The following is a 26,427-nucleotide window of genomic DNA, read 5'->3' as shown; positions in this document are numbered from 1 at the left end:
GTACTACCGTATTTACTCGCGTAATCCTCGCACTTTTTTTCCCTGAAAATCAACGCAAAGTTTGGGGGTGCGATAATTATGCGGGGAAAATTTTCAAGCAAATGTTTCGGAGTGTTAAATGCAAAGATGAATGGGTGCAAGATCAGGATTGTCAGGTCCGCAATTGTAAATATAACGAAAACATTACTTTCAAGCGTAACTTACCTTCGTTATGAAAGTACAGGGTGAACGTAAGCTCAAGCTGCTAAAGCACTTTATTTGCCACGCGCAACCTCCCCGTCACTACTCGCGTTGCGTACGTCCTGCAGGCAATTGTACTCTCCGCTCGTCGGCAATTGTATCCGCTCATCGAGCCTTGATATATTCCAGTAAAGAGGATTCGACGGCAGGAAATTTCCCAGTCTTCGGTTCACGGAAGGCCCGGCGCGTCTTACCAGTCGTCTTGAGTTCGTCGTGCTGCCGTCTCCAATACCGGACGCAAAACTCGTTGACGCCGAAGTGTCTGCTGGCGGCGCGGTTGCCATGTTCTAACGCATACTCGATAGCTTTTAGCTTAGAAACCGCTGTGTAGCTTGCGTAGCGTCCCATGGCGAAGTGGCACAAAGAGCACGGTGCAACTCGCGAACAAGGCAAACGAGACCTACGAGACACCGGAGAGCTGGAGACACCTTCGCAAAATGGCGTAGCGGTGGTGAGTGGATGAGCGGTAGCGGCGGTGGCAGCGGATGATACCACAGTACCGCCGCCTAGTAGCACGCGCGCCCAACCATGGCGATCGCTAGGACAAGCAGACGGCTCGCGGCAGTAATTTTGGGGGTGCGATGATTATGCGGGGAAAAAAATTTCCAATTTTTGATAGCCAATGTGGGGGGTGCGAGCATTACGCGAGTGCGAGCATTATGCGAGTAAATACGGTAATTGTGGCCATGTCGTCCCTGCAAACTTCTTAATCTCATCCGCCCACCTAACTTTCTGCCGCCCCCTGCTACACTTCCCTTCCCTTGGAATCCAACCCATCGGTTATCTTCCTTCCTCATTACATGTGCGGCCCATGCCCATTTCTTTTTCTTGATTTCATCTAAGATGTCATTAACTCGCGTTTGTTCCCTCACCCAATCTGCTCTTTTCTTATCCCTTAACAGCACCTAGAAGAATTCATCATTCTTCTTTCCATAGCTTGTTGCGTCGTCCTCAATTTAAGTAGAACCCTTTTCGTAAGCCTCCAGGTTTCTGCCCCGTACGTGAGTACTGATAAGACACAGCTGTTATGCACTTTTCTCTTGAGGGATAATGGCAACCTGCTGTTCATGATCTGAGAATGCCTGCCAAACCAGCCCAGCTCTTTCTTATTCTTCTGATTATTTCAGTCTCATGATCCGGATCCGCGGTCACTACCTGCCCTAAGTAGACGTATTCCCTTACCACTTCCAGTGCCTCGCTACGTATCGTAAGCTGCTGTTCTCTTCCGAGACTGTTAAACATTACTTTAGTTTTCTGCGGATTAATTTTTGGACCCACCCTTCTGCTTTGCCTCTCCAGGTCAGTGAGCATGCATTGCAATTGGTCCCCTGAGTTTCTAAGCAAGGAAATATCATCAGCGAATAGCAAGTTACTAAGCTATTCTCCATTAACTCTTATCCCCAATTCTTCCCAATCCAGGTCTGGGTACCTCCTGTAAACACGCTGTGAATAACATTGGAGAGATTGTATCTCCCTTCCTGACGCCTTTCATTATTGGGATTTTGTTGCTTTCTTTATGGAGGACTACGGTGGATTGTGGAGCTGCTATAGATATCTCAGTATTTTTACATACGGCTCGTCTGCACCCTGATTCCGTAATGCATCCATGACTGCTGAGGTTTCGACTGAATCAAACGCTTTCTCGTAATCAATGAAAGCTATGGATAAGGGTTGGTTATATTCCGCACATTTCTCTATCACCTGATTGAGAATGTGAATATGGTCTATTGTTGAGTAGCCTTTACGGAATCCTGCCTGGTCTTTTGGTTAACAGATGTCTAAGGTGCTCCTGATTCTATTTGCGATTACCTTAGTAAATAGTTTGTAGGCAATGGACAGTAAGCTGATCAGTCTATAATTTTTTGAGTCTTTGGCGTCCCCTTTCTTATAAATTAGGATTATGTTGGCGTTCTTCCATGATTCCGGTACGCTCGAGATCATAAGGCATTGCGTATACAGGGTGGCCAGTTTTTCTAGAACAATCTGCCCACCATCCTTCAACAAATCTGCTGTTACTCCCCAGCTGCCTTCCCCCTTTGCATAGCTCCCAAGGCTTTCTTTACTTCTTTCAGCGTTACTTGTGGGATTTCGAATTCCTCTAGACTATTCTCTCTTCCATTATCGTCGTGGGTGCCACTGGTACTGTATAAATCTCTATAGAACTCCTCAGCCACTTGAACTATCTCATCTATCTCATCCATATTTGTAACGATATTGCCGGCTTTGTCTCTTAACGCATACATCTGATTCTTGCCTATTCCTAGTTTCTTTTTCACTGCCTTTAGGCTTCCTCCGTTCGTGAGAGCATCTTCAATTCTATCCATGTTATACTTCCTTATGTCAGCTGTCTTACACTTGTTGATTAACTTAGAAAATTCTGCCAGTTCCATTCTAGCTGTAGGGTTAGAGGCTTTCATACATTGGCATTTCTTTATCAGATCTTTCGTCTCCTGCGATAGCTTACTGGCATTCTGTCTAATGGAGTTACCACCGACTTCTATTGCACACTCCTTAATGATGTCCATAAGATTGTCGTTCATATCTTCAACACTAAGGTCCTCTTCCTGAGTTAAGGCCGAATGCCTGTTCTGTAGCTTGATGTGGAATTCCTCCATTTTTGCTTTTACCGCTAACTCATTGATCGGCTTACGTACCAGTTTCTTCTGTTCCCTCCTCAAGTCTAGGCTAATTCGAGTTCTTACCATCCTATGGTCACTGCAGCGCACCTTGCCGAGCACGTCCACATCTTGTATGATGCCAGGGTCAGCGCAGAGTATAAAGTCTATTTCATTTCTAGTCTCGCCATTCGGGCTCCTCCACGTGCACTTTCGCCAGTCCCGCTTGCGAAAGAAGGAATTCATTATCCGCATATTATTCTGTTCTGCAAACAGTACTAATAACTCTCCCCTGATATTCCTAGAGCCTATGCCATATTCCCCCACTGACTTGTCTCCAGCCTGCTTCTTGCCTACCCTGGCATTGAACTCGCCCATCGCGTACGCACCTGTGAGCACGCGCACACAATATATACGCCCCGCTTGCCGCTATGATAATAGATAAAACCGACGGGCCAACCCATATACTGTGCATCTACACTGCATATACTGTGCAACACTGCATATACTGTGCAATATTTTTCTGGCCTTATATTTGTAACTTTATGCTTCTCATTAGTTCTTTGTGTCCTGTGAAACTGTTACCCATTGTATAATGATGCATGAGCCACTTTTTTGTATCCTTAATTTTCTGTACATCCCCCCCTCACACAATACTCCTATTTGGAGCCTGTGAGTATTTTGAATAAATAAATAAATGAAGTATAGTGTATATTGTTTTGACTTTACCCATCGCCGATTCCACGTCTTCATAGAAGCTTTCGACTTCCTCCTGGTCATCATGACCGGATGTAGGGGCTAGACCTGTACGACCTTCAATTTTTACCTGTTATTAAGTTTCACAAGATCTGCCACCCTCTCGGTAATGCTATAGAATTCCTGTATGTTACCAGCTATATCCTTATTAATCAGGAATCCAACTCCTAGTTCTCATCTCTCCGCTAAGCCCCAGTAGCACAGGACGTGCCCGCTTTTTAGCACTGTATATGCTTCTTTCGTCCTCCTAACTTCACTGAGCCCTATTATATCCCATTTACTGCCCTCTAATTCCTCCAATAGCACTGCTAGACTCGCCTCACTAGATAACGTTATAGCGTTAAACGTTGCCAGATTCAGATTCCAATGGCGGCCTGTCCGGGCTAACCAACCTGAATAAATAAATTTTGTACAAAACCTCTCGCTTGTAGGCCGGGGCAAAGCATAAATCGGACCCCAGTGCTTCGTCGCCTCCAACGAGTTGCTTCGTGATTGCCGACGCACCGATACCCGAGCATCTTGCTCGGGCTGACCAACCCTGAATAAATAAATGAACGCAGTTTACGTACTCTACACTGACGTAAAAGAGCGTGTGCGCAGGATGCGCGGCCGGGTGCAGCGCACAGGAGAGTCTAAGTGAAGAAGGGGTGGCCGGCACTTGATCGGCATAGTGGTCATAGTCGGGCGTAGTCTCGAATTCGCATGTCTGTGGCTCGCTTTTCTGTCTGCCTTGGATTTCGGTGTGTGTGATGGGCCTTAAGTCTTCATACACCTGCTGCAGGACATAATTATCTGCTCACAAAACAAAACTGCTGATCAGACACCAATAAAATTTGACTTGCCGATGAGCAGGATGGTCGAGAAAAGAGACCCACACAGTGTGCTTATCAAAACAGGTGTGTGCTTCAACGTGATGCTTGCGATAACGACAGACAGCTGGAAGTGGTTCGTTACAGCGCAATACAAGACAAGGACACAAGAAGGTATAAAAATGACGACACGGCGCGGTGAAGCCATGCAGGCGTGCAGTAGTTGTGCGGGTGGCTCCAGCCTTCCGTTGGACATTCAAGAAGGTTGTGCAAAATTCTCAAGTCCGAGTGTTGGCGACAGGTTAGAACTCTTAAGGACTTACTTCGAATCGCATGTGTGAATCCTCTGGAGAGTTTCCCACCTTCACGCCAATATGGGCAGTGGTGCAACATTGATGATTCTGCCAGTGAATTCCTCTGGCGCGCTGTTTGACCTACGCTCCTGGTGAAGAAAGGACAACAGGTTCAGGGCGATGTGCTTAACCTGAGCACGATGGCTATACCGGAAGAACATAAGTGCGTTTTGGGTCTCGGCCCGAAGTACTGCGTCAAACCTCACCTGAACCCCTTTGAGAAGGTGGCCACAGCAAGGTTGGTCTCAAAGTGTGCCAAAAGGACGAACGTTCAAGGTGTGTTTCGGAGTGTGTAGATGCCATTGCTAGGACGGGAGGAGGGAGGGGTGGCAAGGACGTGCTTGGGCCCTTATGTAACTTTCTGTGTGAAAAGAATTTACATGTGGTAGTAGCACACAAAGAAGGGCACTTCGTTGTCATGGATTCTGATGTGTATTCACAGCACAGCGCCATGTCGTCGTTTTTATACCTTCTTGTGTCCTTGTCTTGTATTGCGCTGTAACGAACCACTATGAATCCCAACCAACTGACCCAACTTGCCGTTTTGATGCAGCTGGAAGTGGCTGTGAGGACGAGCTGGGGCGTGATTGGAGATCGCTATTCGGAGATCGCTGTTCGGAGCGCGCATTCAGTTTCGCCGCATGCGATTGGCCTAGGCTTTACCGACTTCGCGCGGCTGACATGTTGGTTCTTTATTCTATGGTGGAAATATGATCTGGATGAAGCGGCCAGCGACCTGAACGGCAGGTCTGGTGGTTCCGATGTGGGGTGAAGTTACGGTTTGCAAATGGTACACATGTATATTTACTACAAAGATTATGTATGTTCTAAATCATTACTGTCTTAATTTTCAATTTTTGCTGCTTCAAAAATGTCTCCATGAAATTTACTCCGCACAATGAACGCACCCCCAATGTTGCTTCAGTATATTGGGAAATAAGTGCATTCGTTGCGCATATGTATACGTTAATCCCTTTCCTAAAGTGAAGCTTCATGTGCTGTTCCGCAGGTTTGGCACATCTGTGTGGTCAGTCACCTTGGAGGCTGAGCTGATCCCAGAGATTGTGTAAGAAAACTGGGATGAGCCATGAAACAGTGCAATCCTTGGCCACGTGGCTAGCGGGTGGGGGGGTTCTCTGTGTCTTGCCAGTTTGCCGACTAGATGTGCAATAGCAATACTGCAAAACATGTTGCGGAAGGTGAACAGTGTTGCAGCATTTAAGTTTCTCCAAAGTTTTGCTTCATGCAGATCCAAACATGTACCTTGGAAGTGCAAATGATTTCTTTTGCAGGTCTGTCGGGTACCTCTGTCTTCCAGGCCACTACACAGAGAACTTCCCACTCGCACTGAAACGGCTACTGACGGGAAAATTTCAGTGAGGATACTGTCGCTCTCATTTTCAACATTTCTAAAAATTTTTATCATAGTTGCTTCAAATAAATTGTCTCATTGTTTTGTTGCACCTTGCAATCCTCCAGATAAAGTGCATAATCTTGGCCGGTAAGCTGATTTTTTCTTTTTTTTTTTTCAGTGTAAGTATGCATGCATGCATCAGTGCCGCTACTGAGGGTGGCCTTGCTTGTTTCAGAACGTTCAGTCTTGTACTGTAAATGCTGAGGAGCTGCACATGTGCACCAGTACACGTGGGTGTCCAAGTACGAGAAATTGCACATTGCCATCGGACGAAACCTCGTTTAGTTGGAACACAAAAGCATGCTGCTTCGTTTAATTCAATGCCCCATCGCACATGAAAAGCACAAAAATTAGTAGATGGCGTAACTGCTTCCCAAGGCTTCAAGCTGTTTTTTTTTAGTGGACGACACTCCTTTCACTTGTGGAGCCATCTGTTCCTGCTTGTTTCGTTTTAAGTCGTTCTTCAAGAGCAAGAAGGAAAAAGACATTACAAAGAACTTCAAGCGATAAACACGCGAAAAAATTGAATTCTTTCAATTTGCCGTTTGTAAATTCAACCTTTTGGATAATTGGATCAAATCTTATGTTCCCTCAAGGTTTGAGTGAACGAGCTGTTATTTCCTGGTGTGTTGTTTGTAGGCAACGCTCGTCCACGTTGAAAGGGCTAATGCGAGAGCACTGACTGGGTGCGTCTGCTCCGGTGTCTGAGGCTGTGATTCCTTCACAGATGGATGTGGCGGCAGCGGCTGCGCGTGACCCTTAAAGGGGAGCACGCATTTGACCCACCAGTTGAGCTCCACGACCAGCAGCTGCAGTACCCAGAGTACCGCTTCCTCGACTGCTGGCAGGAGCAGCACCGCAAGCCCACCACCGACGATGGCGGCCTGCAGCACTCCTCGGCCGGCGACGTCGTGCATGTGCTCCCCGTACGATCTCTCAACGAGGTGTTTGTCGGCGAATCACTCTCGTCACGGTGAGTCAGGGAGTACAGTAAAACCTGGATATAAAAAACTTGGATTTGTCAAAATTATTGTCTATATTGAATGGCTGTAAAATCCCCTTCGAAATCCCATGCATAAGTATAGCTATGTACACTTGAGGCTGGACACGGGTCTTAAAAACCGAAAATCGTGAAAAAAAAAGTAGATTTTTGGGAACTACTTGTTTTGGCATCTGTAATGCCTAATCTACACTGTATCAAAACAATTCACCCAAAAGCGCACCCCAAGTGTCTGAAAAAAAATTAGTTTGTCAGTGCGGACGGTGAGAAACGACCTAAAAATCGCGCAGAAACACCTGAGTTCATTGAGCTACTTCTTGTTTTTCCCAGCACTGAGTGCCGCCATCTCGGTATCATCCGAAAGCTCAAAGTTCAGCCTTTCAGTTCCCCACATCCTCACCGACAATGGCCGCATAAAAAAAGTGCAAACGTAAAACAATCTGGGGCCGGTCTGACGAAGCTCGCGATGCATGTGGCCCTTCTATTGGCTCAGTGCGCTGAGAGATGCCTTCTGATTGGCTGTTGCTATGGCAACTAAGCCTAGCAGACGAGCTCATCTGCTAGGCCTGGCAGTGGATCGCTTCGACAACCGCTGATACGCCGTTTCTTTGTTGATTGTTGTTGCGTACGTAGGCGGCAAATCGACCTTCTTGAAAAAAAAAAGTTTGAAACTAAACATGCGTCCACGAAAAGCGAAGCGCAAGCCCTCTCTACTTCCTACGGCAAGAAAGAGGAGACGGTTATCCCAAGGTTCAAACGAGCCGACAAGATCGTGCTGGAGATAAGTCACTGCATCGCCCAATTTCATACTGCATCGGCAATAACGCAGCAGCGAAGCTAACCATTTGCCTCCTCCTCACGCCCTGCGTGGCCTCTCATTGGTTGCCTCCTCCCTTTGCATCCTCCTCCTTCGCTGTCGTTTCTCTCCTTCTTTGGGAGAGAGCCCCTTCCTAGCACCACCACCTATGGGGCAGAAACCTGGAGGCTTACGAAAAGGGTTTTACTTAAATTGAGGACGACGCAACAAGCTATGGAAAAAAAGAATGATAGGTGTAACGTTAAGGGGATAAGAAGAGAGCAGATTGGGTGGAGAACAAACCCGAGTTAGTGACATCTTAGTTGAAATCAAGAAAAAGAAATTGGCATGTGCAGGGCGTGTAATGAAGAAGGAAGATAACCAATGGTCATTAAGGGTGACAGACTGGATTCCAAGAGAAGGGAAGCGTAGCAGAGGGCGGCAGAAAGTTAGGTGGACAGATAGATTAAGAAGTCTGCAGGGACAACATGGCCACAATTAGCACATGACCGGGGTAGTTGGAGCAGTATGCCCTGCAGTGGGCGTAGCCAGGCTGATGATGACCTTCCTAGGTCTGCCCATCTTATCGGTGGATCGGACATTGATGCCGCCAGCGCACGCCGCGTCTCTCAACTAGGAGTCTCAACAGCTAGGCGCAGCCAATCCCCCACTGCGTGCCTCCTCACCCAAACACCCAGCTCCTAGCTGTTGCCTCTTTCTGTCTGCCTAGTCTTTCCTCCTCTCCATTTCTCTTCGCATAGCTGTGACGAGTTTTGAACTGTCGCCAGCACTGCTGAAACTCAGCTCCACTGTTAAAATGCCGAACAAACACTGTGAAGTGAGTGAGGTTTACCATGGTTTCGTGGCATTCTGTGATTCCGTGACTTCCAAGATTCATATGGGGAAAGAGAAGTAAACTTTTGTGCATTTGACATGGTCTTGGAAAAATAAATTGGTAAATTCCCACTTTTCACCATCTCACTACTGTCCTAGACGTGCTGGATGTGGATAAGCTTCAGACTGGCATATTTTATATTTCAAATTATCTATTTATTGAACTGTTTTGCGATCCCCTTCAAGTTCTATATGTCTGGGATGGACTGTATTGAGGTTTACATTACTCACAGGCTCGCAGAGGACCATTGAGTTGGGGGAAAGGGAAGGGGGACATACAGTAAATGACAAGAAATGACAGGAAAGGTGCAGGAACAATCAGTGAAGAACAAGTTAGTGCAAAGAAAAAAATAAGACTTACTGACGCAGAGAAATAGACAGAACGGAATGAGCACTGTTAGGTTGGTGAAACCTTCAACTCTTTCCCTACCGTGGGGAAAATGGGTGTTTTTTATAGGTTACGCGAGATTTTCTTTCTTTTCTGAAGGAACTACGTCACTCAATATTTTATGTAATACATAAACAAAAAGCAGAATGAATGCACTTTTTACGCATAAAAGCTTTATTAACGAGATATATGTCAGAAAAATTATATAAGTTTCCAGTATCAAGATTGTGGGATAAAATTGAACAGTTTGTAATGACACGCTCATATCTAGTAAAAGAAATGTAGCCGAAGTGATGAGATATACAAAATGAATTGGCATCTAATGGGGACTATCTTCAAAACAATCAAAATTTTTCATTGAAAAGATATTCCATTACAAAAATCAAAGTGCAAGCACTACAGCTGGGCGTGCCGGGCTGCGGCCGCCGATGTTCCGGGTTGGTTTGCGTCGTCGTTGCTCTCAAAAGTCGAGCAAAAAGGCAGCATCCTCAGACTCGCTTCTGCTTGATCCATTGATAAAATGAGCCACAGACAGTGGAACTGTGAGAGGTGCAATCTTTCGAAGCGCGCGCACCGCTCCAGAGGTGGCCATTTTTGCTGTCTACTCTGACGATCGTGAAACTTAGTAGCGCGTTAAAAAATTCCTGCCTAGAAAACAGGCAGGAATTTTGCTTAGAACTATGCTAAGCAGAATTTTGCTTTTGTTTTCCAAGCAGTTTGCTTAGAAAACAAAAAAAGAAAAAAGAAATAGTTCACCTTCTTCACGTCCAATAGTACAGTGTACGTGAGCGGCATGGAAGGTCTCGAAAGCGGCATTTCAAACCATTGATAGCGGGCTGACGAGGCCCAATGGGCGCAGTAGGGAAAGAGTTAATAAGTACAGTAAAACCTCATTAAACCATACCCACTTAAACAGTAGTTTCGTTTTAAAAGTAGTAAAGTCAAATCCACGACTCAGTGACCATTGAACATAATGTTTTGTATCCGTGTAAACCGTACCAGCTTATTGCGTACGTATCGGTTAACACGTAGGGTTTCTACTTTTTCTACTATCACATGTAAGGGGGGGACCCTTGAGTTGGCGGTAAACGAAGCAAGGACAGAATAAGTTTTTCTGGCTGCCAACATGACTGGCACGGAGCGGCTACCGCTATTGATAATCGGCAAAGCAGAAAAGCCAAGATACTTCAAAAGCATAAAGAAATTTCCCATAGACTATCGCTCGAATCGAAAGGCATGGATGACCTCAGCGATATTTCAGGCCTGGCTGCGCGAACTGGACCGCTGCGTTTGTGCAAAATCATGCAAAGTGCTAATTGTTCTAGATAACTGTAGTGCGCACAATAATGTTTCGGGGCTGACAAACATACAGCTGCTTTTTTTGCCGCCTAACACAACGGCTTCCCTGCAGTCTCTGGACAGCCAAGCAAAGAAAAAATACAGTTAAACCTGGATATAACGAAGTTGACAAAAGCTCGCAATTTTTCGTTACATGCAGGTTTTCGTTACATGCAGGTTTCGCGTAAAGGCTCGTACGAATGATGCAGAAACGAAACCAAATAGCTCAATATATCCGTGAAGGTGAACTCACCCTTCAATCATTTATTTTACACGAAAAAACTGCGTAATTTCCGCTTGCTTCTTCGGCACGAGTGTAGGCACAACACGCCGCTCCAAAGAGGCTAAATCGTGTAGAGCTCCTTCATCGTCGAGCGAGCCGACGAAACGGCGCATAACGTCCATTGCGTTCATCACCTCCTTTGCAGTAGGCACGTCACACGGATCTGCCTCACAAGCACCATCATCACCGCCATCCGGATTTTGCACGCTTTCAGCTACTGCTGCATCAGACATTTCTTCTGTAGTCACGGCGGCGTTGTCGGCAAACAAAAAGTCAGTCAGTTCAACGTCGTCGGGTACACCACCGTTAGTACATAGCTCGTTCCACGCTTCGGCCACATTGGACGGAGTAGAAAAGTCTTCCTCCTCCTCGTCGGCACCAGCCCGTGCGTTTTTGGCTATTCCGGCCTTTAAAAAGCAATTCGCGATAACTTCTGCCCTGACCTCTTGCCAGGAGGCAGCAAGCATCTCGACTGCTTGATAAATGTCGATCTTCATCTCCCGTTCCAGACGGATGTCGAGAAGTATTTTCAGGATTAGTCGGCGCCGGTAACAGCATTTAAAACTGTTAATGACCCCTTTGTCCAGGGGTTGTATTAGGGACGTGCAGTTGGCCGGGAAGTAATGCAGTTCGATGTTTGACAGCTGCAGGCCCTCGACGTGGTGCGCCGAGCAATTGTCCAGCAGTAGGCAAACTTGACGGCCTTGCCGCTTGACGTCCTGGTTAAATTCCTTTAACCACTCAGAAAATATTGGCCGAGTCATCCACGCTTTGGAATTCGCCACATACTTCACGGGCATACGCTTCGTTCCCTTAAAACACCTGGGACGGGCACTTTTGCCGACAACTAGCGGGACTCGCTTGTCTGTGCCGTCGAGGTTGGCACACAGCAGAATCGTTATGCGGAGCTTGCTCTGCTTTCCACCGCGGCAGTCATCGCCTTTTAACGCTAGCGTGCGGCCCGGAAGCATTTGATAAAATAGAGCTGTCTCGTCGGCATTGTAGACATCAGCCGCCTCGAAGCGACTCAGGATTCCAGGCAGCTTGTCAGCCACCCACGAAGCAGCAGCATCGCTGTCTGCGGAGGCAGATTCGCCGCTGATTACTCTTCCGACGACACCGTGCCGGCTCTTAAATCCCTGCAGCCACCCGTTGCTTGCCTTGAAATCGTCATGACCCAAGATACACGCAAAATCCTTTGCCTTCTGTTGCAAGATCGCGCCACTTATGGGTACATTTCTGGCTCGCGTGTCCAAAAACCACGTGAACACTGCCTTGTCCACATCAGTGTATGTGGACAGCTTCAGTCTTTTTTTCTTCGAGCTTGTTCCCGACTCCACTGCGTTTCTGATGCTGTGTTCCGCACTCAAAATCGTTGATAGTGTGCTCGCTGGAATGCTGAAACGGGTGGCAACGTCCTTCTTCTTCTCGCCCGCGGAGACTGCATTTAAAATTGCAAGTTTGTCTTCAAAAGACAGAACTTTTCGTTTTCTGGCAGTAGAACTCATCACGACCAACCGACAACGCAGTTAGAAGCGGAGACGCACGACTACACGCCGACAGGCAGGCCTAGCACCTCCAAAGCAAGTCGGACAAACCAGTACCAGAGCACAGTTGACACACGCACACGTGCAGAACGCAGGACAACACTCAAGATGGCGAATGCAACGCATCCATAGAGAAAGAAAAAAAAGTGACGGATATCGTTCGTCATCGTCCCTCCCCCTCTCCCTTCCGGCGCCTTGGCAATGAAAGAACCGGCTATCAGCGTTGCTTTTCAAGTGAATTCTTACACATAAGTGTGTCTAAGCCGTTGAAACAAATGAAAATCACAAAATAAGAATGCTTGTCCTCAAATCCATACGAAACAAAATAATTCTGCAACAGAAATCAGCTGCTGATACCAATGCCACCTGGTGCCACGCTAGACAAGCAAAGCCTGAAAAGACTGCTACGTTAGGCACGGAGCGGCACTAGTTGCCGCCATCATCATCATCATCGCTAACTTTGCTCGGTCGCGGCAATCCCTGGCGTTCGCGTAGCTGCTGGCTCCTTACAGCATTAATATTCAATAATCTAGAGCATTTCTTCGGCCGAATTTTCCTTAAAAGTGCTAAAAGTAATGACTGATCAGCTTTGGGAGTTCGTTACATCAAGGCTAACCGCCGCAACGCGTTCGTTACATCAAGGTCGAAAATACATGGGCTTCAATGGGGGCAGCGTTGGGAAATTCAAAAACTTCGTTAAATCCAGGAATTCGTTACATATAGGTTCGTTACATCCAGGTTTAACTGTATGATGTAAATCTGCTCAGTGCAGTGCACATTGTGGCACATGTGTGGAGCAACACACCACCCGCAGTAATTGCGAACTGCTTCCGACACAGCCACTTTGTCTGTGACGGTGATTCTTTGGAAGCTGGGGATGCGGATGTTAACCAAAACGCCGAGGAAGATGACAGTCGCTTTCACAGACTTCTGCCTCCGGACGTCCCGCTGGACGAATACATTCACATCGATAGTGACGTTGCCGTTGCCGGTCACCTGAACAACAAAATACTGGATGTACAGTCAACGACCGATTTTTCGGACCCTCTAGGGAACGTAAAAACGTCAGAAAATTCAGGCAGTCCGAAAAAATGAATGCATGCAAAAAAAAGCACCTCTTTTCTTTTTTTCTCGGATCTAGAGGTAAAGGGCGAAGTACCACGCTTCCGAAACCCTGCCAAAGCATCAATGAACGTGCTATAAAAAGAGGCGTTCAAAAACTCTGTATGCAGCCGACTGCCGGTTTATTATGTACATGTCCATCGTCGGGCAGCCAGTGTTATTGCTGCAGTGGCTTGAAGAACTTGTTGATTGTTTGGACGGCGTTCCGGTTGCATGCGATCATATTCACCTCGATCTGAGCAAGGGTCATGTCAGCACTGTACACCGATGAAAGAGTCAACAGTGCTCACGTCAACTCGGCGCTTGTAGGCGGCGCAGGCATTGGCTCCTCATTTTCAACATCGGAGTCTACTGAATCCCCCACAACCTGACGGACTATTCCCTCGTCAGTCAGTTCTGCGCAAAAGTTGAGCTCATTGTCAGCGTCAACAAATGGTTCAAAAGTTATTTCCGTGGGTACGGTACTGCTTTCCGCGCTTCGATGCCATCGGCGAGGACGACGAAGACGAAGTGGGGGCCATCGAAGGCAAGTGAAATCCTCAAGTTGCGAACAGTGGAGTTCGCTGACGAGCGTCGAAGCACCTAGGCCTAGCGTCGCAGAGCACACTTGACGCAACAGCACAACCACACACCACGCTAGCCAAAACGTGGCCTGCGCAAACAAACGAAATAGCACCACAGAACACCTATATAGCGCCGCTCCGGAAACTCCGCCAGAGGCGGAAGTGTGGCCATTTGTGGCGATGAACATAGCCAGCGTGGCCAGACCAAATAGGTGTGTGACGGCTAGATTCGGCTAGTTGTGGTTCAAAGCGGTGATATGCTTGGGCTGCAAGTCTATTTCCTTCGCAAGGGCGCTGTGCGAGGAGCCAAAAAGTCCGGAAAATTGGACGGCGGGGGGTTCGAGCGTCCGAAACTTCAGATGTCCTTATACATTGATTCTATGGGGCTTGTGGCGGTGCTGCGAAGACGTCCGAAATATCAGGCATGTCCGAAAATTCGGGCGTCCGAAAATTCAGTCGTTGACTGTACTAGGTGACGAAGAGGCCGACTCTGATAGTGAAAGTGTGCCTGTCATTGATGCATGTGAAGTGCCGCGCCGCACTGCTAAAGAGGCCGATGACGACCTTGAAGTTTTGGAAGACATATTTGTCGTTTCTCCGGACAGTCTGCACGGACTGCACCACCTACAAGAACTCCGAAAAATTGTGCTTTCCGCACAAATTTCTCGCGCGCCACAAGTAACAATAACCAGTTATTTCATGAAGTAAAGGTATGTTGATGTTTTAGGCATTTCTTGAGTTATTATTGTCGAAGCCTCATTAATTCGACATATAGGTAATTCGGACATTTTCTCCGGTCCCGTGAAATCCAAATTAACGGGGTTTTACTGTAACACTTGGTCGCGCGAAGTGAATAAATACTGCATGTTTTTTTTCCTTTCATCACACTCTCTCTGAGTTCCGTTTTTGACAGGTAAGTGGGCGTTCTCATGCTATTTCGGTTAAGCAATACTACCGTGTAGTACATACTTTTTCCGAGCTTCGGCCAACTACAGTTTAACGTGGTTTCGCTGTACCTGGAAAAGTTGGACCTGACATGAAAATACCTTTGTTATATCCAATGTTCGTTATGAGCATATGTACACTACACTCTGATATCAGCATCAAACATTTCATACAGTAGAACCTAATTGATACGGTCCATTTATGTATGGTTTTCTGGCACAGACATTTGCGATCGTGAACACAACAAATGACCCACTAGAGGTAGGATTTTTTTCACCAATTCACATGTTCCCGGAAAACACAATCTTTTGACACAACCGTTCAGTGCATTGTCAAAGTGCAATCTTATGTTGCGTTGCAGAAGTCTCATATAAAGATGTATTTACAATACAGTAAACCCTCGTTAACACGAACTCGCATATGTCGAAATATCGGTTAAGTCGAAAGTTTTCCACGCCGCGCCTTCCCCACCCATAGGTGTTATGTATTCGCATCCGTTTATCTCGAAGCATTTTTCGGGCGTAATACGGATATCTCGAAATTTCGACCGGGACGGCTGAAGGCAAAGGCCGTTACCAAAAGGTGATAAAGGCTCCGAGCGAGCGCTTGGTTCCTATTAAAGTGCCGAACGCGGTTCCCGCGGATGCAGCCGTTTTCCGTTAACCACGTCAAGTAACCTTGGAAGCAGTCACGTGGTGTGCGCCGCTTGCGCGCGGGGGCTCATGGGTTTTATCGGGTAGTCGTGCCACCGCATCTCGCCCGTGCGGACGTTATTGTGCGTGTGCGATTCTGTTCTTTGTTTCGTCGCGCTGTGCGCACGACGCGTTGACTGCAATTTTTTTTTTGTTGTGAGTGTGGTGTGTGGTCAACGGACGACGACGATGTCCCGCCCCAAGCAGTGTAAGTCTCTGACGCTGGAGAAAAAAGTCTCGTTAATCAAGGAAGTGGACAAGGCGGGAAGATCGAAAACAAGCATCGCCAAAGAATTCGGCATCCCCTTGTCGACGCTTTTGACAGTTTTAAAAAATCGGCAGAAGGTCTTCGATGGCTTCGAGCAAAGTTTTTCCAGCGAGCGGAAGCGGATTCGGGCCTCGAAATTCCCGGACGTCGAAGCAGCACTCATGCTGTGGCTCCGGAATGTCAGGGCAGCCAACCTTCCCGTGACAACCCAAATGATGATGGAGAAGGCAGACGCTCTGGCGTTGCAGATGGGCCACACAGACTTCAGTTGCAGTAATGGCTGGTTTGAACGATTTAAAAAAAGAAATAACGTGGCCTCGAAGCCTATCCACGGCGAAAGCGGTACTGTTGATGAAGGGGCTGCAGACACCTGGCGCAACCACCGCCTCGCTGAGCTGCAAAAGGCTTATGCGGACAAGGACATTTTCAACCTCGACGAAGCAGCACTGTTCTATAAGATGCTGCCTAGCCGCACATACACGCCGAAGGGAGAAGTGTGCTCAGGCGCTAAGCAGCGCAAAGACCGAGTGACGATACTTTTCGGAGCCAACTCCACCGGCGATGAAAAACTGCCGCTGCTTGTTATCGGTAAGTCGCTCAATCCAAGGTGCTTCCGAAATGCACGGCTCCCGAGAGATGCGACTTACCGCGCCAATAAAACGGCCTGGATGACTGCAGCGCTCTTTGAAGAGTATGTACGTGCTCTTGACCGCAAAATGGCAAGGGACGGCCGGAAAGTGTTGTTCGTTGTGGACAACTGCCCCGGCCACGGAAAAATCAACAACTTGGAGGCAGTCACGCTGGAGTTCCTGCCTGCTAATATGACGTCCGTGCTCCAGCCGATGGACCAAGGAGTCATTGAGGTTGCTCGCAAATTCTATCGGAAGAGTCTCCTGCACCGCATTTTGTGCTCATACGACAGTGGTAAGAAGTACGAAATAGATTTGCTGGGTGCAGTCCACCTGATCGCCGAAGCCTGGCGACAAGTGCGTCCATTGACGATTGCCAATTGTTTCGCGCATGCAGGATTTTCGCGCGCCGAGAAATCGCTCGAGCCAGACACTGACGAGTTCAGTGATTGCGATGAACTTTGCGACGAAGTCCGCAAAGCTGCCGGCTGCGCCAGCGATGCCGAAGACGGCGAAATCGGATTTGAAGAGTACGCGCTCTACGAGTCTGACGTGCCCGTTACCGGGATGTTGTCCGACGCCGACATTGTTCAAATGGCAGTAAACGACGGCGATCACGCTGACGAAGAACCACCTAGAGAAGTGCCGACAACTGCAGAAACAAGGAACTTGCTACGTTTGCTCCGCAACAAAGTTGAATGCAGCGGCGGCGAACAATGGCTCATGCGGTGCGTTCAGCAGCTCGAGGACGCTTTTCTCGCGCCGAATGCCAACGCCAAGCAGGCAAGCATCACCAAGTTCTTTTCAAAACAATAAAATTCAGTTTTTCCTGGGAATTCTGCGTTTATTGCAAAAGCTCCCCTCGTGCTGTGGAGCGTTTGTTAGCAGTGCTGGTTATCACTGGCTCTTTCAGTGACCCGGTCACTGAAATTTTCGGCATTTTTCTTAACTCGAAACTCTGCTTATCTCGAAATTTTTCCCGGATTTTACAACTTCGAGTTAACGAGGGTTTACTGTATATACAAGAGAGAGACAACGATGCATAAACAAGATGGCTGTAGAGACCAATTCCACCTCTACACATCAAATCGTCTTCTTTTGACTGGCGCCGCTCTTGGTTGCGCTATAGCATATATATATATATATATATATATATATATATATATATATTGTAACGAAGAAGAGTAGCCGCCTGCGCCACAGCACCATCGCCACCGGCATGAGCTCGTGGTTGCTGTCTTTCGCCGAACGCTTGTGACAGCTACCCGTTCGCGCCCGTTGCTAATAAATCGCTTAGCAAGTGGTGGAGGTGCTGGGTTTCGACCACCCTGGAACTTCGGAGTCGCACTCTACCCCCCATCATGCCCGACTACGCACGCACTCCTCCAGCTCCTCCAACCGCGCCGGCCACCTTGGTTTGTGCCGGTGCCTTGCGTCAGCGAGATCCCCCTATCTTCTCCAGCACAGATGACAAAGACGTTGAAGATTGGATCTCGTCCTATGAGCGAGTGAGTGCCCATAACCAGTGGGACGACGTTACCAAGTTGAGAAACGTCGCCTTTTATCTTACGGACGTTGCGAAGCTATGGTTTCTAAACCATGAAGCCGACCTCACTTCGTGGTTGGTCTTCAAGACCAACTTTACCCAAGTTTTCGGTCGGCCTGCAGTAAGAAAGCTTCGTGCAGAACAACGTTTGCGCACACGAGCCCAAGAGGCCGGAGAAAACTTCACAAGCTACATTGAGGACATTGTCGACCTTTGCAAACGGGTGAATGCGTCGATGTCAGAGGAGGAGAAGATAAAACATATAATGAAGGGTATTCAGGACGACGCATTTCAAATGTTATTATCGAAGAGTCCTCACACTGTCGCTGAAGTGATAGAATTGTGCCAGAGTTACGACGAGTTGCGCAGGCAACGGCTTCACACCCGACGTCCCACCCCACCCGCCGACTCTCTATCAAGCCTTGGAGTCGACGACAACCATGCTGCTCTCTTCGTAAAAATCCAGGAATTCGTTCGCGCCGAGGTCGCCCGCCAGCTATCTTTGATATCTTCTGTCCAGGAACCACCCCCTGCTTTGCATCCTACGATCCGCGACTTCATTCAAGAACAAGTCTCTCAAGCCGTTCCTCCAGCCGTTGAGCAGACACCAGTCACGGCTCCTCTCACTTACGCTGAAGCAGTTTCCCGATCTCGTCCACAAACGCCCGTGCCGCCCTCTATGCATCGACCACCGACATTTTTGCCGCCATCTATGCCGCTTCACGAACGCCGGCATTTTCCTCCTATGCCGCTTCCTGACCGCCAGCATTTTGCGAATCCTCAACCGCGACTCGGACCTTACCCCCACCAGTGGCGCACCTTCGATGACCGCCCAATATGTTTTGCTTGCGGTAATGCTGGTCACGTGGCGCGCCATTGTCGTCGTGGCATGCTTCCTCTTCAGAACATCCGGCGAGCGCCACCTTTCCCCGCTCCGTTTTCCTCTTCGCCTTCCAGCCTTCCTACCTCTTCCTTTTCCCCTGACCGCCCAACCGCTTCTACTCGCCGCTCACCATCTCCCCGTCGTCGCTCGCTTTCTCCGATGCGGCGTCGTCCCGTGTCCACCGAGCAGGAAAACTGATGGCCGCAGTTCCCGAGGCACGAACTGCGTCCACGTCGCAATGCCCAAGTCCTCGTCCCTCTCCAGCCAACGTCATTGAAGTCTCTGTCGAAGGAATCGCCGTCCTGGCACTTGTAGATACAGGAGCCGCCGTATCCGTAATTTCCGCCGAACTCTGCCGCACACTACGAAAGGTTTTGACGCCTCTCTCCGACTTCTCCCTTCGAACCGCGAACGCTCAAAATATAACGCCTCTCGCTGCCTGTACTGCTCGCGTCTTCATTCAAGGTCTACTGTATACCGTCGAATTCGTCGTGCTGCCCACTTGTTCCCATGACATCATATTAGGCTGGGACTTCCTTGCAAATAATAACACCGTTATTGACTGTTGTCACGCCGAACTCGAACTTTCTGCACTTCCCGACGTCGAGCCTATCGAAAACGACCCTTCCAGTGTTAAACTGTTTGTGTCCGAAGACAATTCCGTCCCTCCACGCTCTTCCCTGCTTGTGCCTGTGTCGTGCGCCGCTATTTCTGATGCCACTGTTCTCTTTACGCCCTCTGAGCTGTTCATTCGCCGCCGATGTTCTCCGCTGCCCTTTGCTCTCCTTACTCTTCGCAATGGCGTCACGAAAATGGTCGTCGACAATCCCACAGCCTGCCCTTTAGCTTTATCTTATGGTGAATGCCTAGGCCTTGTTCAACCGGTCGACACCTTTTGCATCTTTGACACTCCTGCCGTTTCTACTTCTGCGGGCCTTGGCGCACTTACTTGTGACTCTGCGATTGATCAGTCACTTCTCGACACTTTCCACTGCTCCATCGACGATGGCACGTCATCTTCAGAACGAAGCCAGCTTATTGCTCTCCTGCAGAGGTTCAGCGCTTCTTTCGACAGCCATGCTTCCGGTTTGGGCCGCACATCGACCGTTTTTCACCAGATAGATACCGGCAGTCATGCACCTTTGTGGCAGCGCCCTTACCGAGTTTCCGCCTCTGAGCGCCGTGTCATTGACCACCAGGTTGCTGACATGCTCAAGCGTGGCGTTGTGCAGCCTTCCAACAGTCCCTGGGCATCACCGGTCGTCCTCGTTAAGAAAAAGGATGGCTCTATTCGATTCTGCGTCGACTACCGACGTCTGAACAAGATAACGCGCAAGGACGTTTACCCGTTACCGCGCATCGACGACGCCCTCGACTGTTTGCAGGGAGCTGAGTTCTTTTCTTCGCTGGATTTACGTTCCGGATACTGGCAAGTCCCCTTGGCACCATCTGATCGACCTAAAACAGCATTTGTAACACCTGATGGATTGTACGAATTCATCGTAATGCCTTTCGGCCTGTGCAACGCCCCAGCCACTTTTGAGAGAATGATGGATAATATTTTACGCGGCCTCAAATGGAACACATGTTTATGCTACCTGGATGACGTAGTTGTCTTTTCTGCTGATTTCCGAACCCATCTCAGCCGTCTCGAGCAAGTTCTCAAGTGCCTCACTGACGCGGGACTTCAACTTAACTTAAAAAAATGTCGTTTCGGCGCCCGAAAGCTCACTATTCTTGGCCACGTTGTATCACGAGACGGCGTTCTTCCGGATCCAGCCAAGCTCCGCGCTGTCACCGACTTTCCGCAACCAAAGAAGTTAAAGGAGCTTCAAAGTTTCCTTGGTTTATGCTCATACTTCCGACGTTTCATTCGAAATTTCGCTTCCATAAGTGCACCCCTGACAGCCCTTCTAAGTGGCGACAAAGAACTTTCCGCTTGGTCACCCGCCTGTGATGACGCCTTCACGAAATTACGCCACCTGCTAACCTCGCCACCTGTCCTCCGCCACTTCGATCCTGCAGCGCCCACAGAGGTCCACACCGATGCCAGCGGCGTCGGACTTGGCGCCGTACTCGCACAACGAAAAGCGGGCTTTGATGAATATGTCGTTGCCTACGCGAGCCGAACTCTGACAAAGGCCGAGGCTAATTACTCTGTTACAGAGAAAGAGTGTTTAGCCATTATTTGGGCACTTGGCAAATTCCGTCCTTATTTGTATGGCCACGCTTTCGATGTCGTCACTGACCATCACGCCCTTTGTTGGCTGTCTACCCTTAAAGACCCATCTGGCCGACTTGCTCGCTGGGCCCTTAAGCTACAGGAGTACGACATCCGCGTCCTCTACCGTTCCGGCCGCAAACACACGGACACGGACGCAATATATACAGTCGAACCCGACTATATCGAACCCTTTTAGATCTAATTATTCTAAATATCGAACAATTTCTGGACACAGTATAGTATAGACACAGTCGGCTGCATACAGAGTATATATAGCAAAAATTACGCTTACATCGAACAAAAATAGCAGCGACTCCCGATATATCTAATGTCGGTTGGCAGAAAGTGCCTTCGGAGGTTGGCTTTCCCTTGCGGTGACAGCAAAACCCGGCGGCGTGGCTTCAACCTACCGCTCTCCTTAACGTGACCACGCTGCCTCGGACGAGCCGTCGACACCCCCCCTGCTAAAAATGATCCTGGCCCGCCCGCAGCGCTTGCTCAGACAGTCAATCAGAGGCTCTTGTGTTCTCATTGTGCAAGACGCCGAAAGATGCCGAAAATGCGAGTTGTCTTGCTGCTTTTCTGGTTCATTGTGTGTGTGCTATGTGGGCCTTCTCCCACAGTGTTGCCATGATGAAGCAGCAGAATTCGCCTTTCGTCGTGAAGCTCGAAATCATAAATCGGGTTGAATGCGGTGAGAAGTCTGATATCCCCTCAGCGTACAAGATTCCGAGGAGCACTCTCATCATGATCATGAAGAATAAGGGGGAGATTAGGGCTAAAGCGGCCAAACTCGCGACCGGTGCCCGTGGCGCCCAACGCACGCACGGCTGTGTACGAGTGGTTCATCCGAAATTGCTTCAGCCGTGCTGACTTCCGCATGCTCGGTGATGGATGTAAATTCTGATGAATGCGTCGAAGCCGTTGCCGGTGTTGCTGAAGTTTGGAGCGAGCTGTCAGTATTTCTGGAAGCTGTTGACGAATCAATGGTGGACAAGTTTGCGAGCACAAATGATGGTGTCGCGATCATGGGAGAGCCCAAAAACGAAGACTATATTGCCGACATCGTACCGAGCACAAGTGAAAGTGGGCACAATGAGGAAAGCAACGACGATCCTTGGCCCACATCCTCCGAAGTGCCGCAGTGATTGATGTGCTTGCACTAGTCCGGTGCTTCTACACGAATGCGGAAAGTTGCGGCCTCAGCTGCTTCAACTCCTTAGACAATGTGGAAAAAGTGCTTGCGTCGCAGGCAGCGAAATTGCCCTAGCAGTAAAATGTAGTATTATTTCGTGCAAAACTAAGCTAGTTTCATTAATAAAGTAATTTTATAAATGGTATGTGCTTTGCGGGGATGCGCGACTCTCACGCATCCCCTGATATGTTGGTTTTCCCGCACGGCTCGCGTGGCCTGGCGCCCGCGGCGGTCGGAGTGGTACAAGCGCTGTGCGAGAGATGGCGCGAGTGTTGCGCCGCTGCGAGGTTACTTGGGCGCCGGGAGACAAGGCGCTTCCTCTTTTTTCCCGGCGGGTCGGCGAACGCGCCGGACATACCGCACGCACGCGCCAGTCCATGCTTCTGCGAGACCGTCTCGCGTGGTTGGAACGTGCCACAGTCTCCGCAGTCTCCGCATAACGTGTTAAGTGGTCTACCACAAAGATTATCCACCTGTTGCCAGTAGGAGTCAACGGAAGTGGCCCGTAGAGATCTATGCCCACACAATCAAAGGGTCGGGATGGGCATTGTAAAGGCTGGAGCTCACCGGCGGAGTTGTGCAGTGGCGCATTGCGGCGTTGGCAGTCATGACAAGAGTGGATGAAGTTTCAAATTGTACATTCCCCGCCAGTAATAGCGGTGACGAAGTCTTTCGTAGGTCTTGAAGACACCCGCTTGACCACACTGAGGGTCGACGTGGAACGAGGAGCAGAGCTCTGATTGCAAGATTCTCGGAATGACAAGTAACCAGGTGGGCATCCCTTGGGGCATAGTTGCATCTATACAGTAGCTGGTCTCAAATCGCAAAATGAGGAACTTGGCGGCGAAGCGTATGTGACACTGGAACTTTTGACGTATCCGAGAGAAGGTCGAGCAGAGATGCAGTCCAGGGATCATTACGCTGTGCAGTAGCGATATTGTCAAAGTCCAGAGAGGACAATGTGCACGTGCAGGAGGAGTCGTGACTGGCCTTGGGGGGAAGCGGCAATCGGTATAACGCGCCAGCGTCGCGGTGCTTTCACCCGGAACGGTAAACCACGCGGATGTCATATTCTTGAATTCGCAATGCCCAGTGGGCAAGGCGGCCCGCTGTCCAGAGCATGATTGATGCGTGGTAATGGGTAGACGTCCTTCAGTGTGATCTTGTTCAACCGTCGAAAATCAACACAGAAGTGGATGGAACCGTCTTTCTTTGTGACAAGGACCACGGGAGAGGCCCATGGGCTCTGTGAAGGTTGAATGATGCCTCGACGGAGCATGTCATCGACCTGGTCTGCAATGACGCGACGTTCCGTAGCGGACACGTGATATGGTGTTTGTCGCAGCGGTGACTGAGAGCCAGTGTCGATGGAATGCTCGACTGTCGATGCACGGTCAGGAGATCTTTGCGCAACGTCGAAAGAACGGCGGAAGTACTGAAGGATTGCGAGAAGTTGAGATCGCTGCGAATGCGTCAGATCTTCAGCGATCAATGGGCTGAACACACCAGTCCATGTTGAATCGGGTACGGAGAGGGCACTCAGTTCAGACGGCAGTAGAAGGCAATTCGTCGAGGACGGAGACAATTCGTGTTGAATCGACCGACTCGACGTAACCAAGGCATTCGCGGCAGAGCAGTGGTAGCGGCGATGAAAGATTGTTGTAAATGGACATCGTGCTGACACCGGCGGCAAGGTCGAGTGCTGCAAAGGGCAAAGGAAGTGCTTTTCGGGTAACAAAGTGATGAGAGGGCATGAAGAAGACCGTCCCATCGGGTATAGTACTACAGAAGACTGGTACGAATGCTGAAGAGCACGGGGGAATACAGGTGTCTTCTTTCACGACAATTTTAGTCGCAGGATGAGCATCGATTGTTGTGCGGTCACCAAGTTGGAAAAGTTAATTCTCAGCCCGAGCGCAATTGATGATGGCATTGTGGCGTGAGAGAAAATCCCATCCTAGAATAACGGCATGGGAGCACGATGAAAGAACTATGAACTCAATCGTGTATAAAATGTCCTGTATGGTCACACGGGCAGTACAAGCAGTGGTAGGGCGAATGGGTTGAGCACTCGCCATTCGAAGCAACAATACAGACAAAGACATCGTCGTTTTACGAAGCGAGCGGCGAAACCTGGCATCCGTAACTGAAATAGTGGCACCGATATCGATGTGGGCGACTGTAGCGACATTTTCGATAAACACATCAATTACATTGGCAGGTAAAGGCGGAGGACTTCGGCATGTTGACACTTGTGCAGTTCTTGCCTTGGGAACTGCATCGTCTATCGGGTCGTCGACGCATAGGGGAAAGCGATTGGCGATGTGGGGTGGGTGAGTGGAGGCGTTCGAAGTGAGGATGGCGAGCAGTCTGGGAGTGAACTGGTGATGGGTCGAAGGGTCCGTAAGGCGCATTTGGATCAGGCGGCACGTAGGGCGCTCGTCGATCGTCATCGAACTCATGCGATCAGCGGCGGCAGAACCTTGCGACGTGACCGGTATACCTACATGCAAAGCATCTAGGGCAATTTTCCGGCGTACACCACGGGTTAGCGATGGCAGTGGTGGCCCAAGTGACGGGAGGGGGAGGGGGGTGTACAGGCTGCTGGAAGTGACGCATGGGCACACTGCAAGGGGCCATTGCAGCAACTGTAGCATAAGTGACCGGTGTAGCCACGGCATCCTGCTGGTGAACAGCCGGCAGCGCTTCCATGACCTCTTCATGGATCACGTTACGGAGATTAGACGGCAAAGTGCTAGCAGACTTCTGAGTGACGGACACCAGAGATAGCTGTCGTGCGACTTCGCGGACGAAATCCTTGATTTCGGTTATCAGGGAGGCTTGTTCGGGGTTGGTGGTCAGGCTGCAGAGTGACGCAGCATTTGGTGTGGGATGTCGCCTTGTCAGAGCTTGCTGCTTGCGTAATTCATCATAGCTCTGGCACAAGCTGATAATGTCGCCAACAGTGCATGGGTCTTTGGCCAGAAGCATCTGGAATGTGTCGTCATCAATTCCCTTCATGACTTGCTTGATCTTTTCCGCTTCCGTCATGGCTGCGTTCACACGCCTGCACAAATTGAGAACGTTTTCTATGTACCTGGTGAATGTCTCACCCGTGTCCTGTGCGCGTGTACGCAAAGGCTGCTCAGCTCGGGAGTTTCCTGACGGCGGGTCGGTCAAATACTTCTGTAATCGACGTCTTGATTGCCGACCACGTTTGGATATCCCTCTCATGATTTCTAAACCAGAGACTGGCCACACCGGCTAGGTAGAATGATACGTAAGCCAGCTTGTCCAAGTCATTCCATTTGTTGTGAACGCTCACCCGTTCATAGGACAACAGCCACTCTTCAACGTAGTTGTTGTCGATTCCGCTGAAGATGGGAGGCTCCCGCTGGCGAACGGTGCCAGTCAAGGGATGGGTGGCGATGGAAGAGTCTGCTGGTCGGCGTCCAGCATGGCAGAGGGTAGCGTCCGAGAATGGAGTTCCAGGATGCTAGAGTGGAATGTTACCCTGCACGGCTCCACCACTTATAAAGGATATTTATTGAGGTTTGTAACAACAGCCGGTTCTAGGATGCATCGAGCACAGTCCCCAAGCTCGAGCCACTGCTGCGCACTTGATGATACCGATGCTGCTGACTCTGCACTCACATTATCTTCCTTACAATATATATATAGCCTGTAAAGGCGCTATCTTGGCACTAACTATAAGGGAGGTGAACTCGCACCAAAGTGAGGCTTCAGCTGGGAGACATGCACAATGTCTGATGGGACACGCGAGACCAGTGGAGCTATCTCATAGTTCACATCGGCAAGCTGACGCAATATCGTGTAGGGCCCTGTGTAGCGCGGCAACGTGGCGCCCATACGCCACGATGACAACGGAGACGGGAGGAAATCGAACGTCTTGATGCTGGCCCTCGT

At 49.2% G+C, this 26,427-nt stretch overlaps 2 protein-coding genes across 2 annotated transcripts in view; both read left to right on the top strand.

Annotated features, from left to right (window-relative positions):
- Nadk2 (NAD kinase 2, mitochondrial) overlaps window positions 1-26,427 on the top strand; it is a 101,610-nt gene that overhangs the window by 33,486 nt on the left and 41,697 nt on the right. Inside the window, exons 4-5 of the mRNA XM_055064335.2 lie at window positions 6,066-6,149; window positions 6,915-7,160. Coding sequence (XP_054920310.1) covers window positions 6,066-6,149; window positions 6,915-7,160 — 330 coding nt within the window. The remainder of the gene's footprint in view (window positions 1-6,065; window positions 6,150-6,914; window positions 7,161-26,427) is intronic.
- Window positions 15,945-17,665, top strand: LOC140214145 (tigger transposable element-derived protein 4-like). The gene has a single exon (XM_072285505.1). It carries the CDS (start codon window positions 15,945-15,947, stop codon window positions 17,466-17,468), a length of 1,524 nt encoding a protein of 507 aa, XP_072141606.1. The 3' UTR covers window positions 17,469-17,665.

The sequence above is a fragment of the Dermacentor andersoni genome, chromosome 11 (assembly GCF_023375885.2).
Source record: "Dermacentor andersoni chromosome 11, qqDerAnde1_hic_scaffold, whole genome shotgun sequence".
Taxonomy (NCBI): domain Eukaryota; kingdom Metazoa; phylum Arthropoda; class Arachnida; order Ixodida; family Ixodidae; genus Dermacentor; species Dermacentor andersoni.
The sequence above is the reverse complement of the archived record's forward strand: the minus strand, read 5'-3'. Positions and strand labels throughout refer to the sequence as shown.

Coding starts and splice junctions, on each gene's coding strand:
- LOC140214145 (XM_072285505.1), top strand. CDS start 15,945: ATGTCCCGCCCCAAGCAGTGTAAGTCTCTGACGCTGGAGAAAAAAGTC.